This window comes from Oncorhynchus nerka, linkage group LG15, assembly GCF_034236695.1.
Source record: "Oncorhynchus nerka isolate Pitt River linkage group LG15, Oner_Uvic_2.0, whole genome shotgun sequence".
Classification (NCBI taxonomy): Eukaryota; Metazoa; Chordata; class Actinopteri; order Salmoniformes; family Salmonidae; genus Oncorhynchus; species Oncorhynchus nerka.
Window position 1 is genome coordinate 94,757,900 of NC_088410.1, and position 21,395 is coordinate 94,779,294.

The 21,395-nt window shown below is 45.6% G+C and overlaps 1 protein-coding gene across 1 annotated transcript in view; it reads right to left on the reverse strand.

Moving 5' to 3' along the window:
• Positions 1-453: 453 nt before the first annotated feature.
• LOC115117395 (mitogen-activated protein kinase kinase kinase 12-like) overlaps positions 454-21,395 on the reverse strand; it is a 47,148-nt gene continuing 26,206 nt past the window's right edge. Inside the window, exons 5-15 of the mRNA XM_065002056.1 lie at positions 18,792-18,950; positions 17,757-17,865; positions 12,020-12,129; positions 10,782-10,898; positions 8,507-8,644; positions 7,897-8,133; positions 7,363-7,553; positions 2,870-3,174; positions 2,193-2,260; positions 1,023-1,320; positions 454-564 (exon numbers count right to left, since the gene is read on the reverse strand). Coding sequence (XP_064858128.1) covers positions 469-564; positions 1,023-1,320; positions 2,193-2,260; positions 2,870-3,174; positions 7,363-7,553; positions 7,897-8,133; positions 8,507-8,644; positions 10,782-10,898; positions 12,020-12,129; positions 17,757-17,865; positions 18,792-18,950 — 1,828 coding nt within the window. The 3' untranslated portion in view covers positions 454-468. The remainder of the gene's footprint in view (positions 565-1,022; positions 1,321-2,192; positions 2,261-2,869; positions 3,175-7,362; positions 7,554-7,896; positions 8,134-8,506; positions 8,645-10,781; positions 10,899-12,019; positions 12,130-17,756; positions 17,866-18,791; positions 18,951-21,395) is intronic.

Consider the following 21,395-nt stretch of genomic DNA (forward strand, 5'->3'; position numbering starts at 1 on the left):
AGTAGGGCTGGGGAGTAGGACTGGGGAGTAGGACTGGGGAGTAGGACTGGGGAGTAGGGCTGGGGGAGTAGGACTGGGGAGTAGGGCTGGGGAGTAGGGCTGGGGGAGTAGGACTGGGGAGTAGGGCTGGGGGAGTAGGACTGGGGGGCTGGGGAGAGTAGGGCTGGGGAGTAGGGGCTGGGGAGTAGGGCTGGGGGAGTAGGGCTGGGGAGTAGGACTGGGGAGTAGGACTGGGGGAGTAGGGCTGGGGGGTAGGGCTGGGGAGTAGGACTGGGGAGTAGGGCTGGGGGAGTAGGACTGGTGGAGTAGGGCTGGGGGAGTAGGGCTGGGGAGTAGGACTGGGGGAGTAGGACTGGGGGAGTAGGACTGGGGGAGTAGGGCTGGTGGAGTAGGACTGGTGGAGTAGGGCTGGGGGAGTAGGACTGGGGGAGTAGGGCTGGGGAGTGGGGCTAAGATCTGCATCTGGTCTCACCAGTTGGTGCTGGGGGGCCTATGGTGCTGGGGCTCTGTGCATCCTGAGTGGTCCAGCTCTGCACTGTCACAGTCAGAGTCATCATACAGGCCCTAGGTTAGAGGAATAGAGGGAGAGGTCGAGTTAGACAATGGCAATGGGCCATCCATCTCACCTTCATATTAGCCTGGATACCAGTTTGCTTGTGCTATCATTCCCCTCTGGAACGATAGCACAAACAGACCGGTACCCAGGCTACCTGAGCATTACCTGGTTTGTAAATATTCTGTCCACCTAAAACTGGGCCCTGGTGATCAGGGAAAACTAAGGTCCCTACTCGAGAGCAAAATCCAAATGTTACCATATGTTCTGTAATAGTGATGTTGGCCCTATAACGATGAGAGAATGTATTATAATGGAATTCCTGCTCTCCTCATTTCTCTGTTGTTTATTGCTAAACATAACAGTTCCCATGGTAACCCTACCTCACAGTTCTAGTTGTCATAGTAACCCTACCTCGTAGTTTCAGTTCCAGTCGTGTAGTTGTCATAGTAACCAGAGCCCTACCTACCTCATAGTTCTGCCCCGTGTTGAGCTGGGTCTTGACCTGGCGTATGGCGGCCTCCTTCTCTGATAAACCGTCGGCCGGGTCGAGGGCGGGGTCGGCGGGGATCTCCGACCCCTGGGACAGAAGGTCGTCGCTCTTGTCGTCCAGCCGCTCGTCTGTGTTGGTACTGACCACGTCCGGCGTGCCGCTGTGGGAGTGGTCACTCGTGTTGCCCTCCTCTCCGTCCGACACGGACACGGCAGACAGGTTCTCAGAGCTGAAGGTGGACAGGGACTGGCACTTGGTTATGCTTACCGGTCGACTGCATGAGGAAGACAAGAGGAGCAGGACATAGATTAAATCCTTGGGCTCTCACAGACACAAGCTCAATTTTGATATACCAAGAGGTTATTTCTGCTGGACTATGTACTACTATAGACTCATGACTGTATACTGTATAATGAATCATGACTATATAGTATATAATGAATCATGACTATATACTATATAATGAATCATGACTCTATACTATATAATGAATCATGACTATATACTACTATAGAATCATGACTATATACTGTATAATGAATCATGACTATATACTATATAATGAATCATGACTATATACTACTATAGAATCATGACTATATACTACTATAGAATCATGACTATATACTATATAATGAATCATGACTATATACTACTATAGAATCATGACTATATACTACTACAGAATAATGACTATATACTACTATAGAATCATGACTATATACTACTATAGAATCATGACTATATACTATATAATGAATCATGACTATATACTATATAATGAATCATGACTATATACTATATAATGAATCATGACTATATACTATATAATGAATCATGACTATATACTACTACAGAATAATGACTATATACTACTATAGAATCATGACTATATACTACTATAGAATCATGACTATATACTACTATAGAATCATGACTATATACTACTATAGAATCATGACTATATACTATATAATGAATCATGACTATATACTATATAATGAATCATGACTATATACTACTACAGAATAATGACTATATACTACTATAGAATCATGACTATATACTATATAATGAATCATGACTATATACTGTATAATGAATCATGACTATATACTGTACAATGTATAAGATGTATTTTCTTACCGTCTCCGTGGTAACTCCACCTCACTGTCCACCTCTCCCTCCTCTTCCTCTGAGGACACACCACGTCTCTGCAGAAGAAAAGGGAAGATAAGAGGAATCAAGACTATTTCTAGCCTATTTCTTGGGTTAGTCAGTATAACTGGTCAGGAGAATCTCTTGTTTCTAGGTTAGTTAGTATAACTGGTCAGGAAAATCTCCTGGTTCTAGGTTTGTTTGTATAACTGGTCAGGAAAATCTCTTGTTTCTAGGTTAGTTAGTATAACTGGTCAGGAGAATCTCCTGGTTCTAGGTTTGTTTGTATAACTGGTCAGGAAAATCTCTTGTTTCTAGGTTAGTTAGTATAACTGGTCAGGAGAATCTCCTGGTTCTAGGTTAGTTAGTATAACTGGTCAGGAGAATCTCTTGTCTGAAGGGTAGTTAGTATAACTGGTCAGGAGAATCTCCTGGTTCTAGGTTAGTTAGTATAACTGGTCAGGAGAATCTCCTGTTTCTAGGTTAGTTAGTATAACTGGTCAGGAGAATCTCTTGTCTCAAGGTTAGTTAGTATAACTGGTCAGGAGAATCTCCTGTTTCTAGGTTAGTTAGTATAACTGGTCAGGACAATCTCTTGTTTCTAGGTTAGTTAGTATATTAAAGCCACCAGATACCATCCATTGTGCCATACTACTGATGACTACCTGTTTGCGTGTGACTTGTTTCCGGTAGAGCAGGGCTGCAGGTGTGAGGTGTTGGCTCCTGGGTGACCTGATGATCCCTGTGCCCTCCTCCTTGTCCTCCCCGTCCTGAAGTAACCTTCCTGGGCCTCCCAGCACCGACCCCCTCCCTGCCGCTGCCCCCCTCCCACAGGGTGAGTCTGGGCTGCTGGAGAACGGTATGGAGGCCGCGTCCTCGCTGGGGGTGTTGCTACGCGGTGGGGTCTCTGTCTGGTCATCTGTCCCCACCCCTCCATCCTCCGTCCCTCCTCCACCACCTCCTCCTCCGCCTGTAAGTCATTAATACCAACCAGCATCAGTTTCCTAGTTTCCTAAATACAGAAGACTATCAACCATAACTGACTTTATTTACACTATACACTATATTTATTTACACTATATTTATTTACACTATTTATTTAGGTTATATTTATTTACACTATATTTATTTACACTATATTTATTTACACTAAATTGATTTACACTAGATTTATTTACACTAGATTTATTTACACTATTTATTTAGGTTATATTTATTTACACTAGATTTATTTACACTAGATTTATTTACACTATTTATTTAGGTTATATTTATTTACACTATATTTATTTACACTATATTTATTTGCACTATATTTATTTGCACTATATTTATTTACACTATTTATTTACTCTAGATTTATTTGCACTATATTTATTTGCGTATGTTTGGCTCATCATGTCTTATGTATGTCCTGTGACTGTCTATAGTGATGTGTGTTCTGTGACTGTCTATAGTGATGTGTGTCCTGTGACTGTCTATAGTGATGTGTGTTCTGTGACTGTCTATAGTGATGTGTGTTCTGTGACTGTCTATAGTGATGTGTGTCCTGTGACTGTCTATAGTGATGTGTGTTCTGTGACTGTCTATAGTGATGTGTGTCCTGTGACTGTCTATAGTGATGTGTGTCCTGTGACTGTCTATAGTGATGTGTGTCCTGTGACTGTCTATAGTGATGTGTGTCCTGTGACTGTCTATAGTGATGTGTGTTCTGTGACTGTCTATAGTGATGTGTGTCCTGTGACTGTCTATAGTGATGTGTGTCCTGTGACTGTCTATAGTGATGTGTGTCCTGTGACTGTCTATAGTGATGTATGTCCTGTGACTGTCTATAGTGATGTGTGTCCTGTGACTGTCTATAGTGATGTATGTCCTGTGACTGTCTATAGTGATGTGTGTCCTGTGACTGTCTATAGTGATGTGTGTCCTGTGACTGTCTATAGTGATGTCTGTCCTGTGACTGTCTATAGTGATGTGTGTCCTGTGACTGTCTATAGTGATGTATGTCCTGTGACTGTCTATAGTGATGTGTGTCCTGTGACTGTCTATAGTGATGTATGTCCTGTGACTGTCTATAGTGATGTATGTCCTGTGACTGTCTATAGTGATGTGTGTCCTGTGACTGTCTATAGTGATGTGTGTCCTGTGACTGTCTATAGTGATGTGTGTCCTGTGACTGTCTATAGTGATGTGTGTCCTGTGACTGTCTATAGTGATGTGTGTCCTGTGACTGTCTATAGTGATGTGTGTCCTAGACTGTCTATGATGTGTGTCCTGTGACTGTCTATAGTGATGTGTCCTGTCTGTCTATAGTGACTGTCTATAGTGATGTGTGTTCTGTGACTGTCTATAGTGATGTATGTCCTGTGACTGTCTATAGTGATGTCTGTCCTGTGACTGTCTATAGTGATGTATGTCCTGTGACTGTCTATAGTGATGTGTGTCCTGTGACTGTCTATAGTGATGTACTGTCTATAGTGATGTCTGTGTGACTGTCTATAGTGATGTCTGTCCTGTGACTGTCTATAGTGATGTGTGTCCTGTGACTGTCTATAGTGATGTGTGTCCTGTGACTGTCTATAGTGATGTGTGTCCTGTGACTGTCTATAGTGATGTGTGTCCTGTGACTGTCTATAGTGATGTGTGTCCTGTGACTGTCTATAGTGATGTGTGTCCTGTGACTGTCTATAGTGATGTGTGTCCTGTGACTGTCTATAGTGATGTGTGTTCTGTGACTGTCTATAGTGATGTATGTCCTGTGACTGTCTATAGTGATGTCTGTCCTGTGACTGTCTATAGTGATGTATGTCCTGTGACTGTCTATAGTGATGTGTGTCCTGTGACTGTCTATAGTGATGTATGTCCTGTGACTGTCTATAGTGATGTCTGTCCTGTGACTGTCTATAGTGATGTGTGTCCTGTGACTGTCTATAGTGATGTGTGTCCTGTGACTGTCTATAGTGATGTCTATAGTGATGTCCTGTGACTGTCTATAGTGATGTCTGTCCTGTGACTGTCTATAGTGATGTGTGTCCTGTGACTGTCTATAGTGATGTCTGTCCTGTGACTGTCTATAGTGATGTATGTCCTGTGACTGTCTATAGTGATGTGTGTCCTGTGACTGTCTATAGTGATGTGTGTCCTGTGACTGTCTATAGTGATGTGTGTCCTGTGACTGTCTATAGTGATGTATGTCCTGTGACTGTCTATAGTGATGTCTGTCCTGTGACTGTCTATAGTGATGTGTGTGTGACTCTGTGATGACCTGTGACTGTCTATAGTGATGTATGTCCTGTGACTGTCTATAGTGATGTCTGTCCTGTGACTGTCTATAGTGATGTGTGTCCTGTGACTGTCTATAGTGATGTGTGTCCTGTGACTGTCTATAGTGATGTATGTCCTGTGACTGTCTATAGTGATGTCTGTCCTGTGACTGTCTATAGTGATGTGTGTCCTGTGACTGTCTATAGTGATGTGTGTCCTGTGACTGTCTATAGTGATGTGTGTCCTGTGACTGTCTATAGTGATGTGTGTCCTGTGACTGTCTATAGTGATGTGTGTCCTGTGACTGTCTATAGTGATGTGTGTCCTGTGACTGTCTATAGTGATGTGTGTCCTGTGACTGTCTATAGTGATGTGTGTCCTGTGACTGTCTATAGTGCTGTATGCGGAACATTATGGGCTGGTTTCCCCGACACAGGGAAATATCCTAAAATGTAGTCTTTATCGTTGTACGGGAAAACAGCCTTAAATGTATGTCAGGTATCCCTGTATACAGGGCATTTGGAAAGTATTCAGACCCCTTCACTTTTTCCACATTTTTTTACGTTATGTTATTCAGACCCTTTACTCAGTACTTTGTTGAAGCACCTTTGGCAGCGATTACAGCCTCGAGTCTTCTTCGTTGTGATGCTACCAGCTTGGTGCAACTGTATTTGGGGAGTTTCTCCCGTTCTTCTCTGCAGATCCTCTCGAGCTCTGTCAGGTTGAATGGGGAGCGTCGCTGCACAGCTATTTTCAAGTCTCTCCAGAGATGTTCAATTGGGTTCAAGTCCGGGCTTTGGCTGGGCCATTCAAGGACATTCAGAGATTTGTCCCAAAGCCACACCTGCGTTGTCTTGTCTGTGTGCTTAGGGTCGTTGTCCTGTTGGAAGCTGAACCTTCACCCCCAGTCGGAGGTCCTGAGCGCTCTGGAGCAGGTTTACATCAAGGATCTCTCTGTACTTTGCTCCATTCATCTTTCCCCTCGATCCTGACTAGTCTCCCAGTCCCTGCTGCTGAGAAACATCCCCACAGCATAATGCTGCCACCACCATGCTTCACTGTAGGGATGGTGCCAGGTTTCCTCCAGACGTGACGCTTGGCATTCAGGGCAAAGAGTTCAATCTTGGTTTCATCAGACCAGAGAATCTTGAATCTTGTTTCTCATGGTCTGAGTGTCCTTTATGTCCAAGCGGGTTGTCCTTCTGGAAGGTTCTTGGTCACCTCCCTAACCAAGGCCCTTCTCTCCCGATTGCTCAGTTTGGCAGGGTGGCCAGCTCTAGGAAGAGTCTTGGTGGTTCCAAAATTCTTCCATTTAAGTATGATGGAGGCCACTGTGTTCTTGGGGACCTTCAATACTGCAGACATGGTTCCCTTCTCCAGATCTGTGCCTCGACACAATCTTGTCTCGGAGCTCTACGGACAATTCCTTTGACCTCATGGCTTGGTTTTTGCTCTGACATGCACTGTCAACTGTGGGACCTTATATAGAGAGGTGTGTGCCTTTCCACATCATGTCCAATCAATTGAATTTACCAATTTACCAATTTACCAGTTGACTCCAATCAAGTTGTAGAAACATCTCAAGGATGATCCATGGAAACAGGATGCACCTGAGCTCAATTTCGAGCCTCATAGCAAAGGGTCTGAATACTTATGGAAATAAGGTATCTGTTTTTTTATTTTTAATACATTTGCAAAACTTTCTAAAAACCTGTTTCATCTTTGAGACTATAGTGTATTGTGTGTAGCTTGATGAGGAAATATTTTAATTGAATCCTTTTCAGAATAAGGCTGTAACGTAACAACATTTGGAAAAAGTGAAGGGGTCTGAATACTTTCAGAATGCACTGTATACAAATGTTCCTATCGGACAATATTAATGATATAAATTCACCTCCTCCTAGGCCTGCGGAGGCGCTCTGGCTACCCCCTCTCTCCAGACCAGGTCTCTCCAGTCCCCTGCGGCGACCCTCTGCCTCCATGCTGGTAGAGATGAGGTCTGGGCTGGACGAGGACATCTTCTTCAGCAGCAGATCATGCTGGAGACCTCTCAGAGCTGCGCTGGGGTCCAGATGCTGCTTGCTGCTGGAGGAAGAATACATCTTTATTGTGGGCCCTGAAGGGCGATTTGGTTTGCAGCAAAATTACACCCTGGCTCTATCTCAATTTGTCGTTTTTCCGATTCCTCGCATTCTTCTCAATTGTATTGGAGGAGATAGTTGAATAGAAGGGCCCTCCTCTACGACCTTCGACCTCTAATGGGTTTTGAGAAGAAGGCAAGCACAGAGGATGCTAGGAATCCAGGAAAGATTCCGTGAGACAGTGACAGAATGGACACAATGATACATAAAACATTTATATACATGTCTTATATTAAACAAATTCATCCAACCACACATCCAGTATGGAGAGTTGTCAACATAAATACCTGGGTGTGGAGGTGGTTAGAGACGTAGTATTAGCCAGACCCAGTGTGGACGATAACGCAGCCTTCAGCCCAGCTAGGTCTCCACTGCTGCCCTTCCCAGCCTTCCTGTAGCGGGGCTTGGCCCGACGTGACCTCCCCGGGGACGTGGATCCCTTCTGGGGGCAGGAGGGGATGGTCACCTGAGTCATGGAGGAGTCCAGCTTGGGAAGGATCACCTCTGACTTTAACAGGTCTGGTCTACTGGAACAACACAGTGGATTCACAGTGAGTAAAGTCTTTAGTTTCTCTACACTGAGCATGGCTCAATAAAGTCAGTCAAGTTGTCTGCCGTTGCTGATAGCTACTTTATTGGGGGAAAATGTACTTACTATGACTAAGTTATGTGGTTGTCCCACCTACACTACAGTTCCTTTTCCTTTTCCCCTGGTATCCAAAGAAACTATCAACAGTGAAGACTGTGTACATGCCTATAACAAGTAATACTAGATTATAACTACGCCATGTTCCTGTTACCACAATGTATTTCAGTAATCAAAACTACACTGACACGGATTGAACAACAAATCGTGACAAACTAGTGAGAAGTTGGTTTCTCCCTCCTCAGTCTCACCTCTTGCTGTGCGCGGGAAGTTTCTGAGGTACGTTGCGTTTCTTGATGAGCTTCTCCATGGAGTTGGACGAGCGTTCCTGTCTGGAGCTGTGGTGCTTGATACATCCTGGGTACTTCTTATCCAGTGACTGCTCCCTCCTGGGAAACATGCAACATCGTTTTGTTAGTTTGTTCGTTCATTTCTAAGTCACAAAAAAAAATATATATATTGTTGGTATTATATATTATAAACTGGGTGGTTCGAATCCTGAATGCTGATTGGCTGACAGCCATGCTATATCAGACCGTATTTCACGGGTATGACAAAACATTTATTTTTCGTGTTCTAATTACGTTGGTAACCAGTTTATAATAGCAATAAGGCACCTCGGGGGTTTGGGGTATATGGCCAATACTCCGCGATGCGTCGTGCCCAAGAACAGCCCTTAGTCATGGTATATTGGCCATAAACCACAGACCCCGTGCCTTATATGTTAATTATACCATGTCTGCTATTCCCTCTAGCTCCATGTGGCAGATGACGATGAGTATTGTATACACAAGTTTCAAGTTTGAATGTTAAGTCCTCAAAGTACTGCGAAATTCCTTTCTTGCAAACTCAAAACTCAACAATGCAATAATCTATATCAATGTAGGACTATAAAATAACATATGGTAGAAACAAAAACACACCAGATATACAAATAAGAAGTTATATACAGGGTCAGTTCCAATACCATATTTACAATGAGCAGGGATTTTTTACATTTTCAATGACAGCCTAGGAACAGTGGGTTAACTGCCTTGTTCAGGGGAAGAAATATCGATTTTTACCTTGTCAGCTCAAGGATTCGATCTTGCAACCTTTCGGTTACTAGTCCAACGCTCTAACCACTAGGCTACTTGCCTCCCTGATACTGGAGTGATGAAGGTAGACATGTTTAGGGGTAAGGTGACTAGGCATCAGGATGTATGAAAAACGGCAGCATAAATTATAATTGTCCTGTGAGTGTGTAGAGTCCTGTGAGTGTGCAAAGCCCTTGCAATTTAGCTATTTAGTTAGCCATTTAGTTAGCTATTTAGTTAGCTATTTAGTTAGCCATTTAGTTAGCTATTTAGTTAGCCATTTAGTTAGCTATTTAGTTAGCCATTTTGTTAGCTATTTAGTTAGCCATTTTGTTAGCTATTTAGTGTTCTATTTAGTTTGCTCTTAAGTTAGCTATTTCGTTAGCTATTTCGTTAGCTATTTTATTAGCTATTTATCAGTTTTATGGCTTGGGGATAGAAGCTGTTCAGGAGCCTGTTGGTGTCAGACTTGATGCACCGGTACCGCTTGCCATGTCGAAGCGGAGAGAACCTTCTAAAGCTTGGTTGTCTGTAGTCTTTAACGATTTTACAGGCCTGCCTTTCACACCGCCTGATATAGAGGTCCTGGATTGACGGGCCCCAGTGATGTACTCAGCTGTCAGCATCACTCTCTGTAGCGCCATGCAATCGAGGGCGGTGCTGTTGCCATACCGAACAGTGATGCAGCTAGTCAAGATGCTCTCAGTGGTACAGCTGTATAACTTTTGTGAGGATTTGAAGGCCAATGCCAAACCTTTTCCATTTCTTGAGGGGGAAGAGGTGCTGTAGCGCCTTCTCCACGACTGTACATGTGTGACTTGACCATTTTAAGTCTTTTGTCATTTGGACAATGCTGTGCATTGATTACAGCTCAGTGTTCAACACCATTGTCCACTCCAAGCTCGTCACCAAGCTTAAGACCCTGGGATTGAACACTTCCCTCTGCAACTGGATCCAGGACTTCCTGACAGGACGACCCCAGCTGGTCAGGGTAGGCAACACCACTTCCGCCATGCTGACCCTCAACACAGAGGCCCCCCAGGGGTGCGTGCTTAGTCCCCTCCTGTACTTCCTGTTCACCCATGACTGCGTGGGACTCCGACACCATCGTTAAGTTTTCTGATGACATGACGGTGGTAGGCCTGATCGCTGGTGACAACGAGACGGCCTACAGGGAGGAGATCAGTGACCTGGCTGTGTGGTGCCGGGGCAACAACCTCCCCCGAAACGTCAGTAAGACCAAGGAGCTGATCGTGGACTACAGGAAACGGAGGGGGTGGGGGGACGACGACACCCCAATCCACATCAACGGGGCTGTAGTGGAGTGGGTCGAGAGCTTCAAGTTCCTCCGTGTCCACATCACTAAGGACTTAACATGGTCCACTCACACTCGTACAGTTTTAACATGGATATTGTGTGTAAGGTGTGCAACAATGACTAAGGTTATTACTTGAGTAGCTCCTTCTCCTTGAGTTCCAGCTGTAGCATAACGGCGTTGAGCTCCATGTAGAGGTTGTTGGCTCTCTCCAGCTTCCGCTCATAGTGCTCGCGTATATCCAGGGCATGTCTGGTAGAGAGGGAGAGAGAAAGCCAACGAGACAAATAGGGGTTAATACAAACACATTACAATGCAGCTAGCTATTAATGTACTGTCTGTCTGTACGGTATTTATGTATCTACTGTAGGATTCTTTCTGCGTGTTCATTCGCTCCCTCACTAACTCACTCATTCACTTAAATATTAAGGAATTAAACCATCCATCCATCCATTCATCCATCCATCCATCCATCCATTCATCCATTCATCCATCCATCATCCATCCATCCATCCATCCACCTATCATCCATCCATCCATTAATCCATCATCCATCCACCCATCATCCATCCATCCATCCATTCATCCATCCATCCATCCATCCATCCATCCATCCATGCATCCATCATCCATCCATCTATCATCCATCCATTCATCCATCCATTCATCCATCCATCCATGTATCCATCATCCATCCATCTATCATCCATCCATCATCCATCCATTCATCCACCTATCATCAATCCATCATCCATCCATTCATTCATCCATCATCCATCCATCTATCATCCATCCATTAATCAATCATCCATCCACCCATCACCCATCCATCCATTCATCCATCCATCATCCATCCATCCATCATCCATCCATTCATCCATCCATCCATCCATCCATGCATCCATCATCCATCCATCCATCCATTCATCCATCCATTCATCCATCCATCCATCCATCCATCCATCCATCCATCCATCATCCATCCATCTATCATCCATCCATCCATCCATCATCCATTCATCCATCCATCCATCCATCATCCATCCATTCATTCATTCATTCATTCATTCATCCATCCATCCATCTATCATCCATCCATCCATCCATTAATCCATCATCCATCATCATCCATCCATCCATCCATCTATCATCCATCCATTAATCCTTCATCCATCCATCCATCCATCCATCCATCCATCCATCTATCATCCAGCCATTCATCTATCATCCATCTATCATCCATCTATCATCCATTAATCCATCCATCATCCATCCATCCATCTATCATCCATCCATTAATCCATCATCCATCCATCTATCATCCATCCATCCATTAATTCATCATCCATCCATCCATGACCCTCTTCCTGTACCTGAGCTCCTCTTTGCGTCGTATAATCATCTCCTCGTCCAGTCTGTGTATACATGTCCCCTCTGACTTGATCTTCTCAAAGTGTTGCTTCACCTCCTCACGCCACTCTGCCTGCAACACAGATACAGCAACAGACGCCGTGTCAGTTAAACCACAGCACCACAGATTATAGTGTCAGTTAAAACACAGCACCACAGATTATAGTGTCAGTTAAAACACAGATTATAGTGTCAGTTAAACCACAGCACCACAGATTATAGTGTCAGTTAAACCACAGCACCACAGATTATAGTGTCAGTTAAAACACAGATTATAGTGTCAGTTAAAACACAGATTATAGTGTCAGTTAAAACACAGATTATAGTGTCAGTTAAAACACAGATTATAGTGTCAGTTAAAACACAGATTATAGTGTCAGTTAAAACACAGATTATAGTGTCAGTTAAAACACAGATTATAGTGTCAGTTAAAACACAGCAATACAGATTATAGTGTCAGTTAAAACACAGATTATAGTGTCAGTTAAACCACAGATTATAGTGTCAGTTAAAACACAGATTATAGTGACAGTTAAAACACAGATTATAGTGTCAATTAAAACACAGATTATAGTTAAAACAAGTTAAAACACAGATTATAGTGTCAGTTAAAACACAGCACCAGATGTCAGTTAAAACACAGATTATAGTGACAGTTAAAACACAGATTATAGTGTCAGTTAAACCACAGCACCACAGATTATAGTGTCAGTTAAACCACAGCACCACAGATTATAGTGTCAGTTAAAACACAGATTTATAGTGTCAGTTAAAACACAGATTATAGTGTCAGTTAAAACACAGCACCACATATTATAGTGTCAGTTAAAACACAGATTATAGTGTCAGTTAAAACACAGCACCACAGATTATAAAAACACAGATTATAGTGTCAGTTAAAACACAGATTATAGTGTCAGTTAAAACACAGATTATAGTGTCAGTTAAACCACAGCACCACAGATTATAGTGTCAGTTAAAACACAGCAATACAGATTATAGTGTCAGTTAAAACACAGATTATAGTGTCAGTTAAAACACAGATTATAGTGTCAGTTAAAACACAGCAACACAGATTATAGTGTCAGTTAAAACACAGATTATAGTGTCAGTTAAAACACAGATTATAGTGTCAGTTAAAACACAGATTATAGTGTCAGTTAAAACACAGATTATAGTGTCAGTTAAAACACAGCACCACAGATTATAGTGTCAGTTAAAACACACAGATTATAGTGTCAGTTAAAACACAGATTATAGTGTCAGTTAAAACACAGCAGTGTCAGTTAAAACATAGATTATTATAGTGTCAGTTAAAACACAGATTATAGTGTCAGTTAAAACACAGATTATAGTGTCAGTTAAAACACAGATTATAGTGTCAGTTAAAACACAGATTATAGTGTCAGTTAAAACACAGATTATAGTGTCAGTTAAAACACAGCACCACAGATTATAGTGTCAGTTAAAACACAGATTATAGTGTCAGTTAAAACACAGATTATAGTGTCAGTTAAAACACAGATTATAGTGTCAGTTAAAACACAGATTATAGTGTCAGTTAAAACACAGATTATAGTGTCAGTTAAAACACAGATTATAGTGTCAGTTAAAACCACAGATTATAGTGTCAGTTAAAACACAGATTATAGTGTCAGTTAAAACACAGATTATAGTGTCAGTTAAAACACAGATTATAGTGTCAATTAAAACACAGATTATAGTGTCAGTTAAAACACAGATTATAGTGTCAGTTAAAACACAGATTATAGTGTCAGTTAAAACACAGATTATAGTGTCAGTTAAAACACAGATTATAGTGTCAGTTAAAACACAGATTATAGTGTCAGTTAAAACACAGATTATAGTGTCAGTTAAAACACAGATTATAGTGTCAATTAAAACACAGCACCCCAGATTATAGTGTCAGTTAAAACACAGAGTATAGTGTCAGTTAAAACACAGCACCACAGATTATAGTGTCAGTTAAAACACAGATTATAGTGTCAGTTAAAACACAGATTATAGTGTCAGTTAAAACACAGATTATAGTGTCAATCATAACAGTTAGACAGCAGCATAGACATACCATGTGTGTCAGTCAAAATGAATCCATGTCACAGAGCATTTCAGAACACTTTCTGAACGAAAATACACCGTGGACATTTTCCTGCCTGTGTACCATCCTGACTTTGACAAGTGCCTTTTTAGCTGCTGTCTGTCTAGTCTTGTCCAAGGACATAAGGGTTTTTAAGAGAGTGTTTGTGTGTGGTTGTGTGCAGGTCCGTTCGTCCGTCACGGTCCATCTGTGTGTGTGTGGCTCTTGTTATTAAGCTAATGGAGTTTGAGAGCACTCTGCTCTGCCTGCAGCCACCCCTCTCATCCCTCATTCCTTTATGTCCTCCTTGCCCTGCCTCCCCCTCCCTGCCTCTCCTTCCTTCCCTCCTCCCTGCCTCTCCTTCCCTCCCCTCGCCTCTCCTCCCCTTCTCCCTGCCTCTCCTTCCCTGCCTCTCCTTCCCTCCTCCCTGCCTCTCCTTCCCTGCCTCTCCTCCCCTCCTCCCTGCCTCTCCTTCCCTGCCTCTCCTTCCCTCCTCCCCTGCCTCTCCTTACCTCCTCCCTGCCTCTCCTTCCTTCCTCCCTGCCTCTCCTTCCTTCCTCCCTGCCTCTCCTCCCCTCCTCCCTGCCTCTCCTTCCCTCCTCCCTGCCTCTCCTTCCCTCCTCCCATCCTTCTCTCCACCTCTTCTCCTCTCCTCCCAACCCCTTCTACCTGCCTCTCCTCCACATTAAAGCAATCAATAGAATGGACTGTAGCAGCTAATACTTCTTGCTGCCATCACAAGAAAAATCCATTATGAGAGGAGAGGGGGGGAGGATGAAAGGGGGAGGGTGGAGAAAGAAAGAGAGAAGAAAGGGAGGGGGGGGGAGGGGTGAGTGAGAGGGCAGGAGGAGAAGAGAAAGGGAAAGGCGAAAAGAGAGGGGGAGGAAGAGGAGAGGGGAGAGAATAAAGTGGAAGTGAGAGAGAAGAGAGAGAGATGAGTAGGAAAGGAGGAGATGGAGAGAGAAGAGAGAGAGGAGAAGGGGGGAGAGAGAAGAGAGAGAGAGGTGTAGGGAAGGAGGAGAGAGAGAGGAGAAGGGAGGGAGAGAGAGAGAAGAAAGAGAGTAGGGAAGGAAGAGAGAGAGAGGAGTAAGGAGAGAGAGGAATAGGGAAGGAGGAGAGGCAGAGAGAGGAGAAGGGAAGGAGGAGAGGCAGAGAGAGGAGAAGGGAAGAAGGAGAGGCAGAGAGAGGAGTAGGGAAGGAGGAGAGGCAGAGAGAGGAGAAGGGAAGGAGGAGAGGCAGAGAGAGAGAGGGAAGGAGGAGAAGGAGAGAAGGGAGAGGAGAGGCAGAGAGAGGGAAGGAAGGAGGAGGAGAGGGGAAGAGGAGAGGAAGGAGGAGAGGCAGAGAGAGGAGGAGGGAAGGAGGAGAGGCAGAGAGAGGAGGGAAGGAGGAGAGGCAGAGAGAGGAGTAGGGAAGGAGGAGAGGCAGAGAGAGTAGGGGAAGGAGGAGAGGCAGAGAGAGTAGGGAAGGAGGAGAGGCAGAGAGAGGAGTAGGGAAGGAGGAGAGGCAGAGAGAGGAGTAGGGAAGGAGGAGAGGCAGAGAGAGGAGTAGGGAAGGAGGAGAGAGAGAGAGGGAAGGAGGAGAGGCAGGAGGAGAGGGAAGGAGGGAGAGGAGGGAGGGAGGGAGGGAGAGGCAGAGAGAGAAGTAGGGAAGGAGGAGAGGGAGAGAGAGTAGGGAAGGAGGAGAGGCAGAGAGAGGAGTAGGGAAGGATGAGAGGCAGAGAGAGGAGAAGGGAAGGAGGAGAGGCAGAGAGAGGAGAGAGGGAAGGAGGAGAGGGCAGAGAGAGGGAGAAGGGGAAGGAGAGAGGAGGGGAGAGGAGGCAGAGAGAGGAGTAGGGAAGGAGGAGAGGCAGAGAGGAGAAGGGAAGGAGGAGAAGGAGGAGGGAAGGAGGAGAGAGATGGAGTAGGGAAGGAGGAGAGGCAGAGAGAGTAGGGAAGGAGGAGGGAAGGAGGCAGAGAGAGGAGGAGAGAATGGAGGAGGGAAGGAGGAGAGGCAGAGAGAGGAGGGGAAGGAGGAGGCAGGAGAGGAGAGGAGGAGGGGAGGAGGAGGGAGGAGAGGCAGAGAATGGAGTAGGGAAGGAGGAGAGGCAGAGAGATGAGTAGGGAAGGAGGAGAGGCAGAGAGAGGAGGAGGGAAGGAGGAGAGGGAGGAGGCGGGAAGGAGGAGAGGCAGAGAGAGGAGTAGGGAAGGAGGAGAGGCAGAGAGAGGAGGAGGGAAGGAGGAGAGGGAGGAGGCGGGAAGGAGGAGAGGCAGAGAGAGGAGTAGGGAAGGAAGAGAGGCAGAGAGATGACAGTTAAGGGGCTGGTATTTGCGTCACTAGATGCCATCAGGTTTAGAAGCAGCGGGACGCAGCCAGAAGGAAATTAATCAGGAAAACTGATGTGTGTTTATTGGGGTCGTGCTTATGTGACTGCCTGTGTAATTGCATGCACGGGCACTTGTCCATCAGCTTGTAATTTTACAAGGCAACATATATCTTTCCTCGACAGACAGCAGGGAAATTGGTATTGAGTGAGAGAGAGAGAAAGAGCTTCTAGTTGTCTTTAGTAGGAACAGTATTTCTTCTGTATTCATAGAGACTCACTACTATACTAGAGTGGCCTTTGTCATAAACCAGGCATAGTCATTGCGCGTCGTGCGAGACGCATGCTTCTCTCTGCGACTTGATTGGTGGCTCGCGGTAATAATCTGAAAGAACTTGTTTTGTTTTCCTCAGTCAGCTGAATGTGCCACTTACTTCATAGAACCGTGGTCATGTAAATAACCTTTAGCGTCTTGGGACAAACAGAGAGATAAAAGCGGGTTCTGGCGCGTAATTGAATTCGTTTTCATTCTAGGAATTACCAACTATGAGCCCCATACCCTGAGCCTATACATAGGAGCCCCATATAGGAGCTTATACCTGTGTTCTGTCTCCATGTACAACATAAGCTGTGCAGGACTCGGTAGGAATGCAGAGTGAGAAATCTGCACAGGCTAAGATTGTTTGATGATTATCCCTGATGTTTTCCTCAACTTTTCAATTACCTTTCTGATGCACATTTCAATCACTCCACAGCATACTTCCTTCAATCCACACAGCAATATCTGGCAAATCTGGTGCAGTCCACGAGGAGGAGATGCACTGCAGGTACTTAATGCAGCTGGTGGCCACACCAGATACTGACTCTTACTTTTGATGTTGACACCGCCTTTGTTCAGGGACACATTATTCCATTTCTGTTAGTCACATGTCTGTGAAACTTGTTTAGTTTTTGTCTCAGTTGTTGAATCTTATTTACACGTTAAGTTTGCTGAAAATAAACGCAGTTGACAGTGAGATTAGTATCTTAAATATCATGTATGAATCTGTTTAATTTCATGTTTTGGATCATTTTGACTTTGTGACCCCCCCCCCCCCCCCACACACACAACCCATGTTCTCCGATGGGGTATGGCGGCTCGCCCAGTGATTTTGTTTTACAAAAGTGTCTCTCTTGGAAATATTAGTGACATAAACCTTTATAACTCTAAAATGAACATTTCATTTAAAGATGGCTGTCCTGTAGTCATGTTGCCAGCGTGTCAATGGCCATTCTAGTACTCTGTTTACTTATGTGACAGTACCTGAGATTTGAAGTATGTCTCCTGTGGGGTAGACAGCAGGTCAGCGGAGGCGATGTCCAGGTGCAGTAGGATCTGTCTGAATGAAGGTCTGTTTCTGGGCTTACTGCTCCTGGAGGCAGATACACACATATCTTTAAATACAACTACAATGTACAACATCTACATCTTCTGATTACTTAAAATCCTCTTCTATTTGTTAAACATGTTCATGCCCTGTCCTCCACCCCCTCTTTTATGCCCTGTCCCCACCCCCTCTTTTATGCCCTGTCCCCCCCCCCCCTCTTTTATGCCCTGTCCTCCACCCCCTCTTTTATGCCCTGTACCCCACCCCCTCTTTTATGCCCTGTACCCCACCCCCTCTTTTATGCCCTGTCCTCCACCCCTCTTTTATGCCCTGTCCCCCACCCCCTCTTTTATGCCCTGTCCTCCACCCCCTCTTTTATGCCCTGTACCCCACCCCTCTTTTATGCCCTGTCCCCACCCCCTTTTATGCCCCCACCCCCTGTCCTCCACTCCCTCTTTTATGCCCTGTCCTCCACCCCTCTTTTATGCCCTGTACCCCACCCCCTCTTTTGTATGCCCTGTACCCCACCCCCTCTTTTATGCCCTGTCCTCCACCCCCTCTTTTATGCCCTGTACCCCACCCCTCTTTTATGCCCTGTACCCCACCCCTCCCCTGTCCCCTTTTTTGCCCTGTCCTCTCACCCCCTCTTTTATGCCCTGTACCCGACCCCCCTCTTTTATGCCCTGTACCCCACCCCCCACCCTTTTATGCCCTGTACCCACCCCCTCTTTTATGCCCTGTACCCCACCCCCTCTTTTATGCCCTGTCCTCCACCCCTCTTTTATGCCCTGTCCTCCACCCCTCTTTTATGCCCTGTACCCCACTCCCTCTTTTATGCCCTGTCCCCACCCCCTCTGTTATGCCCTGTCCCCCACCCCTCCCTCCCCCCCCTCCCTCCCATCCCTCCCATCCCTCCCTCCCTCCCTCCCTCCCTCCCTCCCTCCCTCCTCCCTCCCATCCCTCTGTCTCACCAGCACTGTCTAAGCAGTATCTTGAATCCGTCTGGGCAGCTCTCTGGGACAGGTAGGTTCAGGCTATTGTTTCCCACCCCCCAGATGATGGCTGAAGAGTCCACGTCTTTATACGGTACCTCTCCGGTCAACATCTCCCATAGCACCACACCAAACGACCTGCAGAGAGAAGGAGAGAGATGCCATGAGTCCATACTACTCTTTAAATGAACACTTCTGGACAGTAAAGATGGGTTTTCAGGAGCCAGTGTGAAAAACAACATCAGCATCGTTTGCATTATAGCCTCTTCCATGTATCCTAATACCCTCGTGAAACAACAATATTGTTTCCCATTTTATACAAAAACAAGGCTGTGTTTGTGCGCTGTAAAAAGTGCCAGTCGGTCAGTGTGTGTTTATGTGTGTACTGGGCTCCCCTGGCTTTTAGCCCTAGTCTGCCCGGTGCCAGGGTGTGGCTCTTCCCCTGCCGTCGGGTAGAGGATGGGGGATAAGGGAGGTCCCGTCCCAGGGGAGTAACTATGGAAAGGTTGTTGTTGATGACACCTTGGATCTGGATCACCACGGCAACTCTGGTGCACACCAATAGTATCGTGGGGGAGGGAGAAAGCACCAATAGCATCATGTGGGAGGGAGGAAGCACCAATAGCATCATGTGGGAGGGAGAAATCACTAATAGCATCATGTGGGAGGGAGGAAGCACCAATAGTATTGTGGGGAGGGAGAAAGCACCAATAGCATCAGGATGGAGGGAGAAATCACTAATAGCATCATGTGGGAGGGAGAGAACACCAATAGCATCAGGATGGAGGGAAAAAGCACCAATAACATCAGGATGGAGGGAGAGAACACCAATAGCATCATGTGGGAGGGAAAGAACACCAATAGCATCAGGATGGAGGGAGAAAGCACCAATAGCATCATGTGGGAGGGAGAAAGCACCAATAGCATCACGTGGGAGGGAGAAAGCACCAATAGCATCATGTGGGAGGGAAAAAGCACCAATAGCATCATGTGGGAGGGAGAGAACACCAATAGCATCATGTGGGAGGGAGAGAACACCAAAGGCATCATGTGGGAGGGAGAGAACACCAAAGGCATCATATGGGAGGGAGAGAACACCAAAGGCATCATGTGGGAGGGAGAGAACACCAAAGGCATCATATGGGAGGGAGAGAACACCAAAGGCATCATGTGGGAGGGAGAGAACACCAATAGCATCAGGATGGAGGGAGAGAACACCAATAGCATCAGGATGGAGGGAGAGAACACCAATAGCATCAGGATGGAGGGAGAGAACACCAATAGCATCATGTGGGAGGGAAAAAGCACCAATAGCATCATGTGGGAGGGAGAAAGCACCAATAGCATCATGTGGGAGGGAAAAAGCACCAATAGCATCATGTGGGAGGGAGAGAACAACAATAGCATCATGTGGGAGGGAGAGAACACCAATAGCATCATGATGGAGGGAGAAAGACACCAATAGCATCAGGTGGGAGGAGAGAACACCAATAGCATCAGGATGGAGGGAGAAAGCACCAATAGCATCAGGATGGAGGGAGAGAACACCAAAGGCATCATGTGGGAGGGAGAAAGCACCAATAGCATCAGGCTGGAGGGAGAGAACACCAATAGCATCAGGATGGAGGGAGAGAACACCAATAGCATCAGGATGGAGGGAGAGAACACCAATAGCATCAGGATGGAGGGAGAGAACACCAATAGCATCAGGATGGAGGGAGAGAACACCAATAGCATCAGGATGGAGGGAGAAAGCACCAATAGCATCAGGATGGAGGGAGAGAACACCAATAGCATCAGGATGGAGGGAGAGAACACCAATAGCATCAGGATGGAGGGAGAGAACACCAATAGCATCAGGATGGAGGGAGAGAACACCAATAGCATCAGGATGGAGGGAGAGAACACCAATAGCATCAGGATGGAGGGAGAGAACACCAATAGCATCAGGATGGAGGGAGAGAACACCAATAGCATCAGGATGGAGGGAGAAAGCACCAATAGCATCAGGATGGAGGGAGAGAACACCAATAGCATCAGGATGGAGGGAGAAAGCACCAATAGCATCAGGATGGAGGGAGAGAACACCAATAGCATCAGGATGGAGGGAGAAAGCACCAATAGCATCAGGATGGAGGGAGAGAACACCAATAGCATCAGGATGGAGGGAGAGAACACCAATAGCATCATGTGGGAGGGAGAAAGCACCAATAGCATCATGTGGGAGGGAGAGAACACCAATAGCATCATGTGGGAGGGAGAGAACACCAAAGGCATCATGTGGGAGGGAGAGAACACCAATAGCATCATGTGGGAGGGAGAAATCACTAATAGCATCATGTGGGAGGGAGAGAACACCAATAGCATCAGGATGGAGGAAGAGAACACCAATAGCATCAGGATGGAGGGAGAGAACACCAATAGCATCATGTGGGAGGGAGAGAACACCAATAGCATCATGTGGGAGGGAGAGAACACCAATAGCATCAGGATGGAGGGAGAGAACACCAATAGCATCAGGATGGAGGGAGAGAACACCAATAGCATCAGGATGGAGGGAGAGAACACCAATAGCATCAGGAT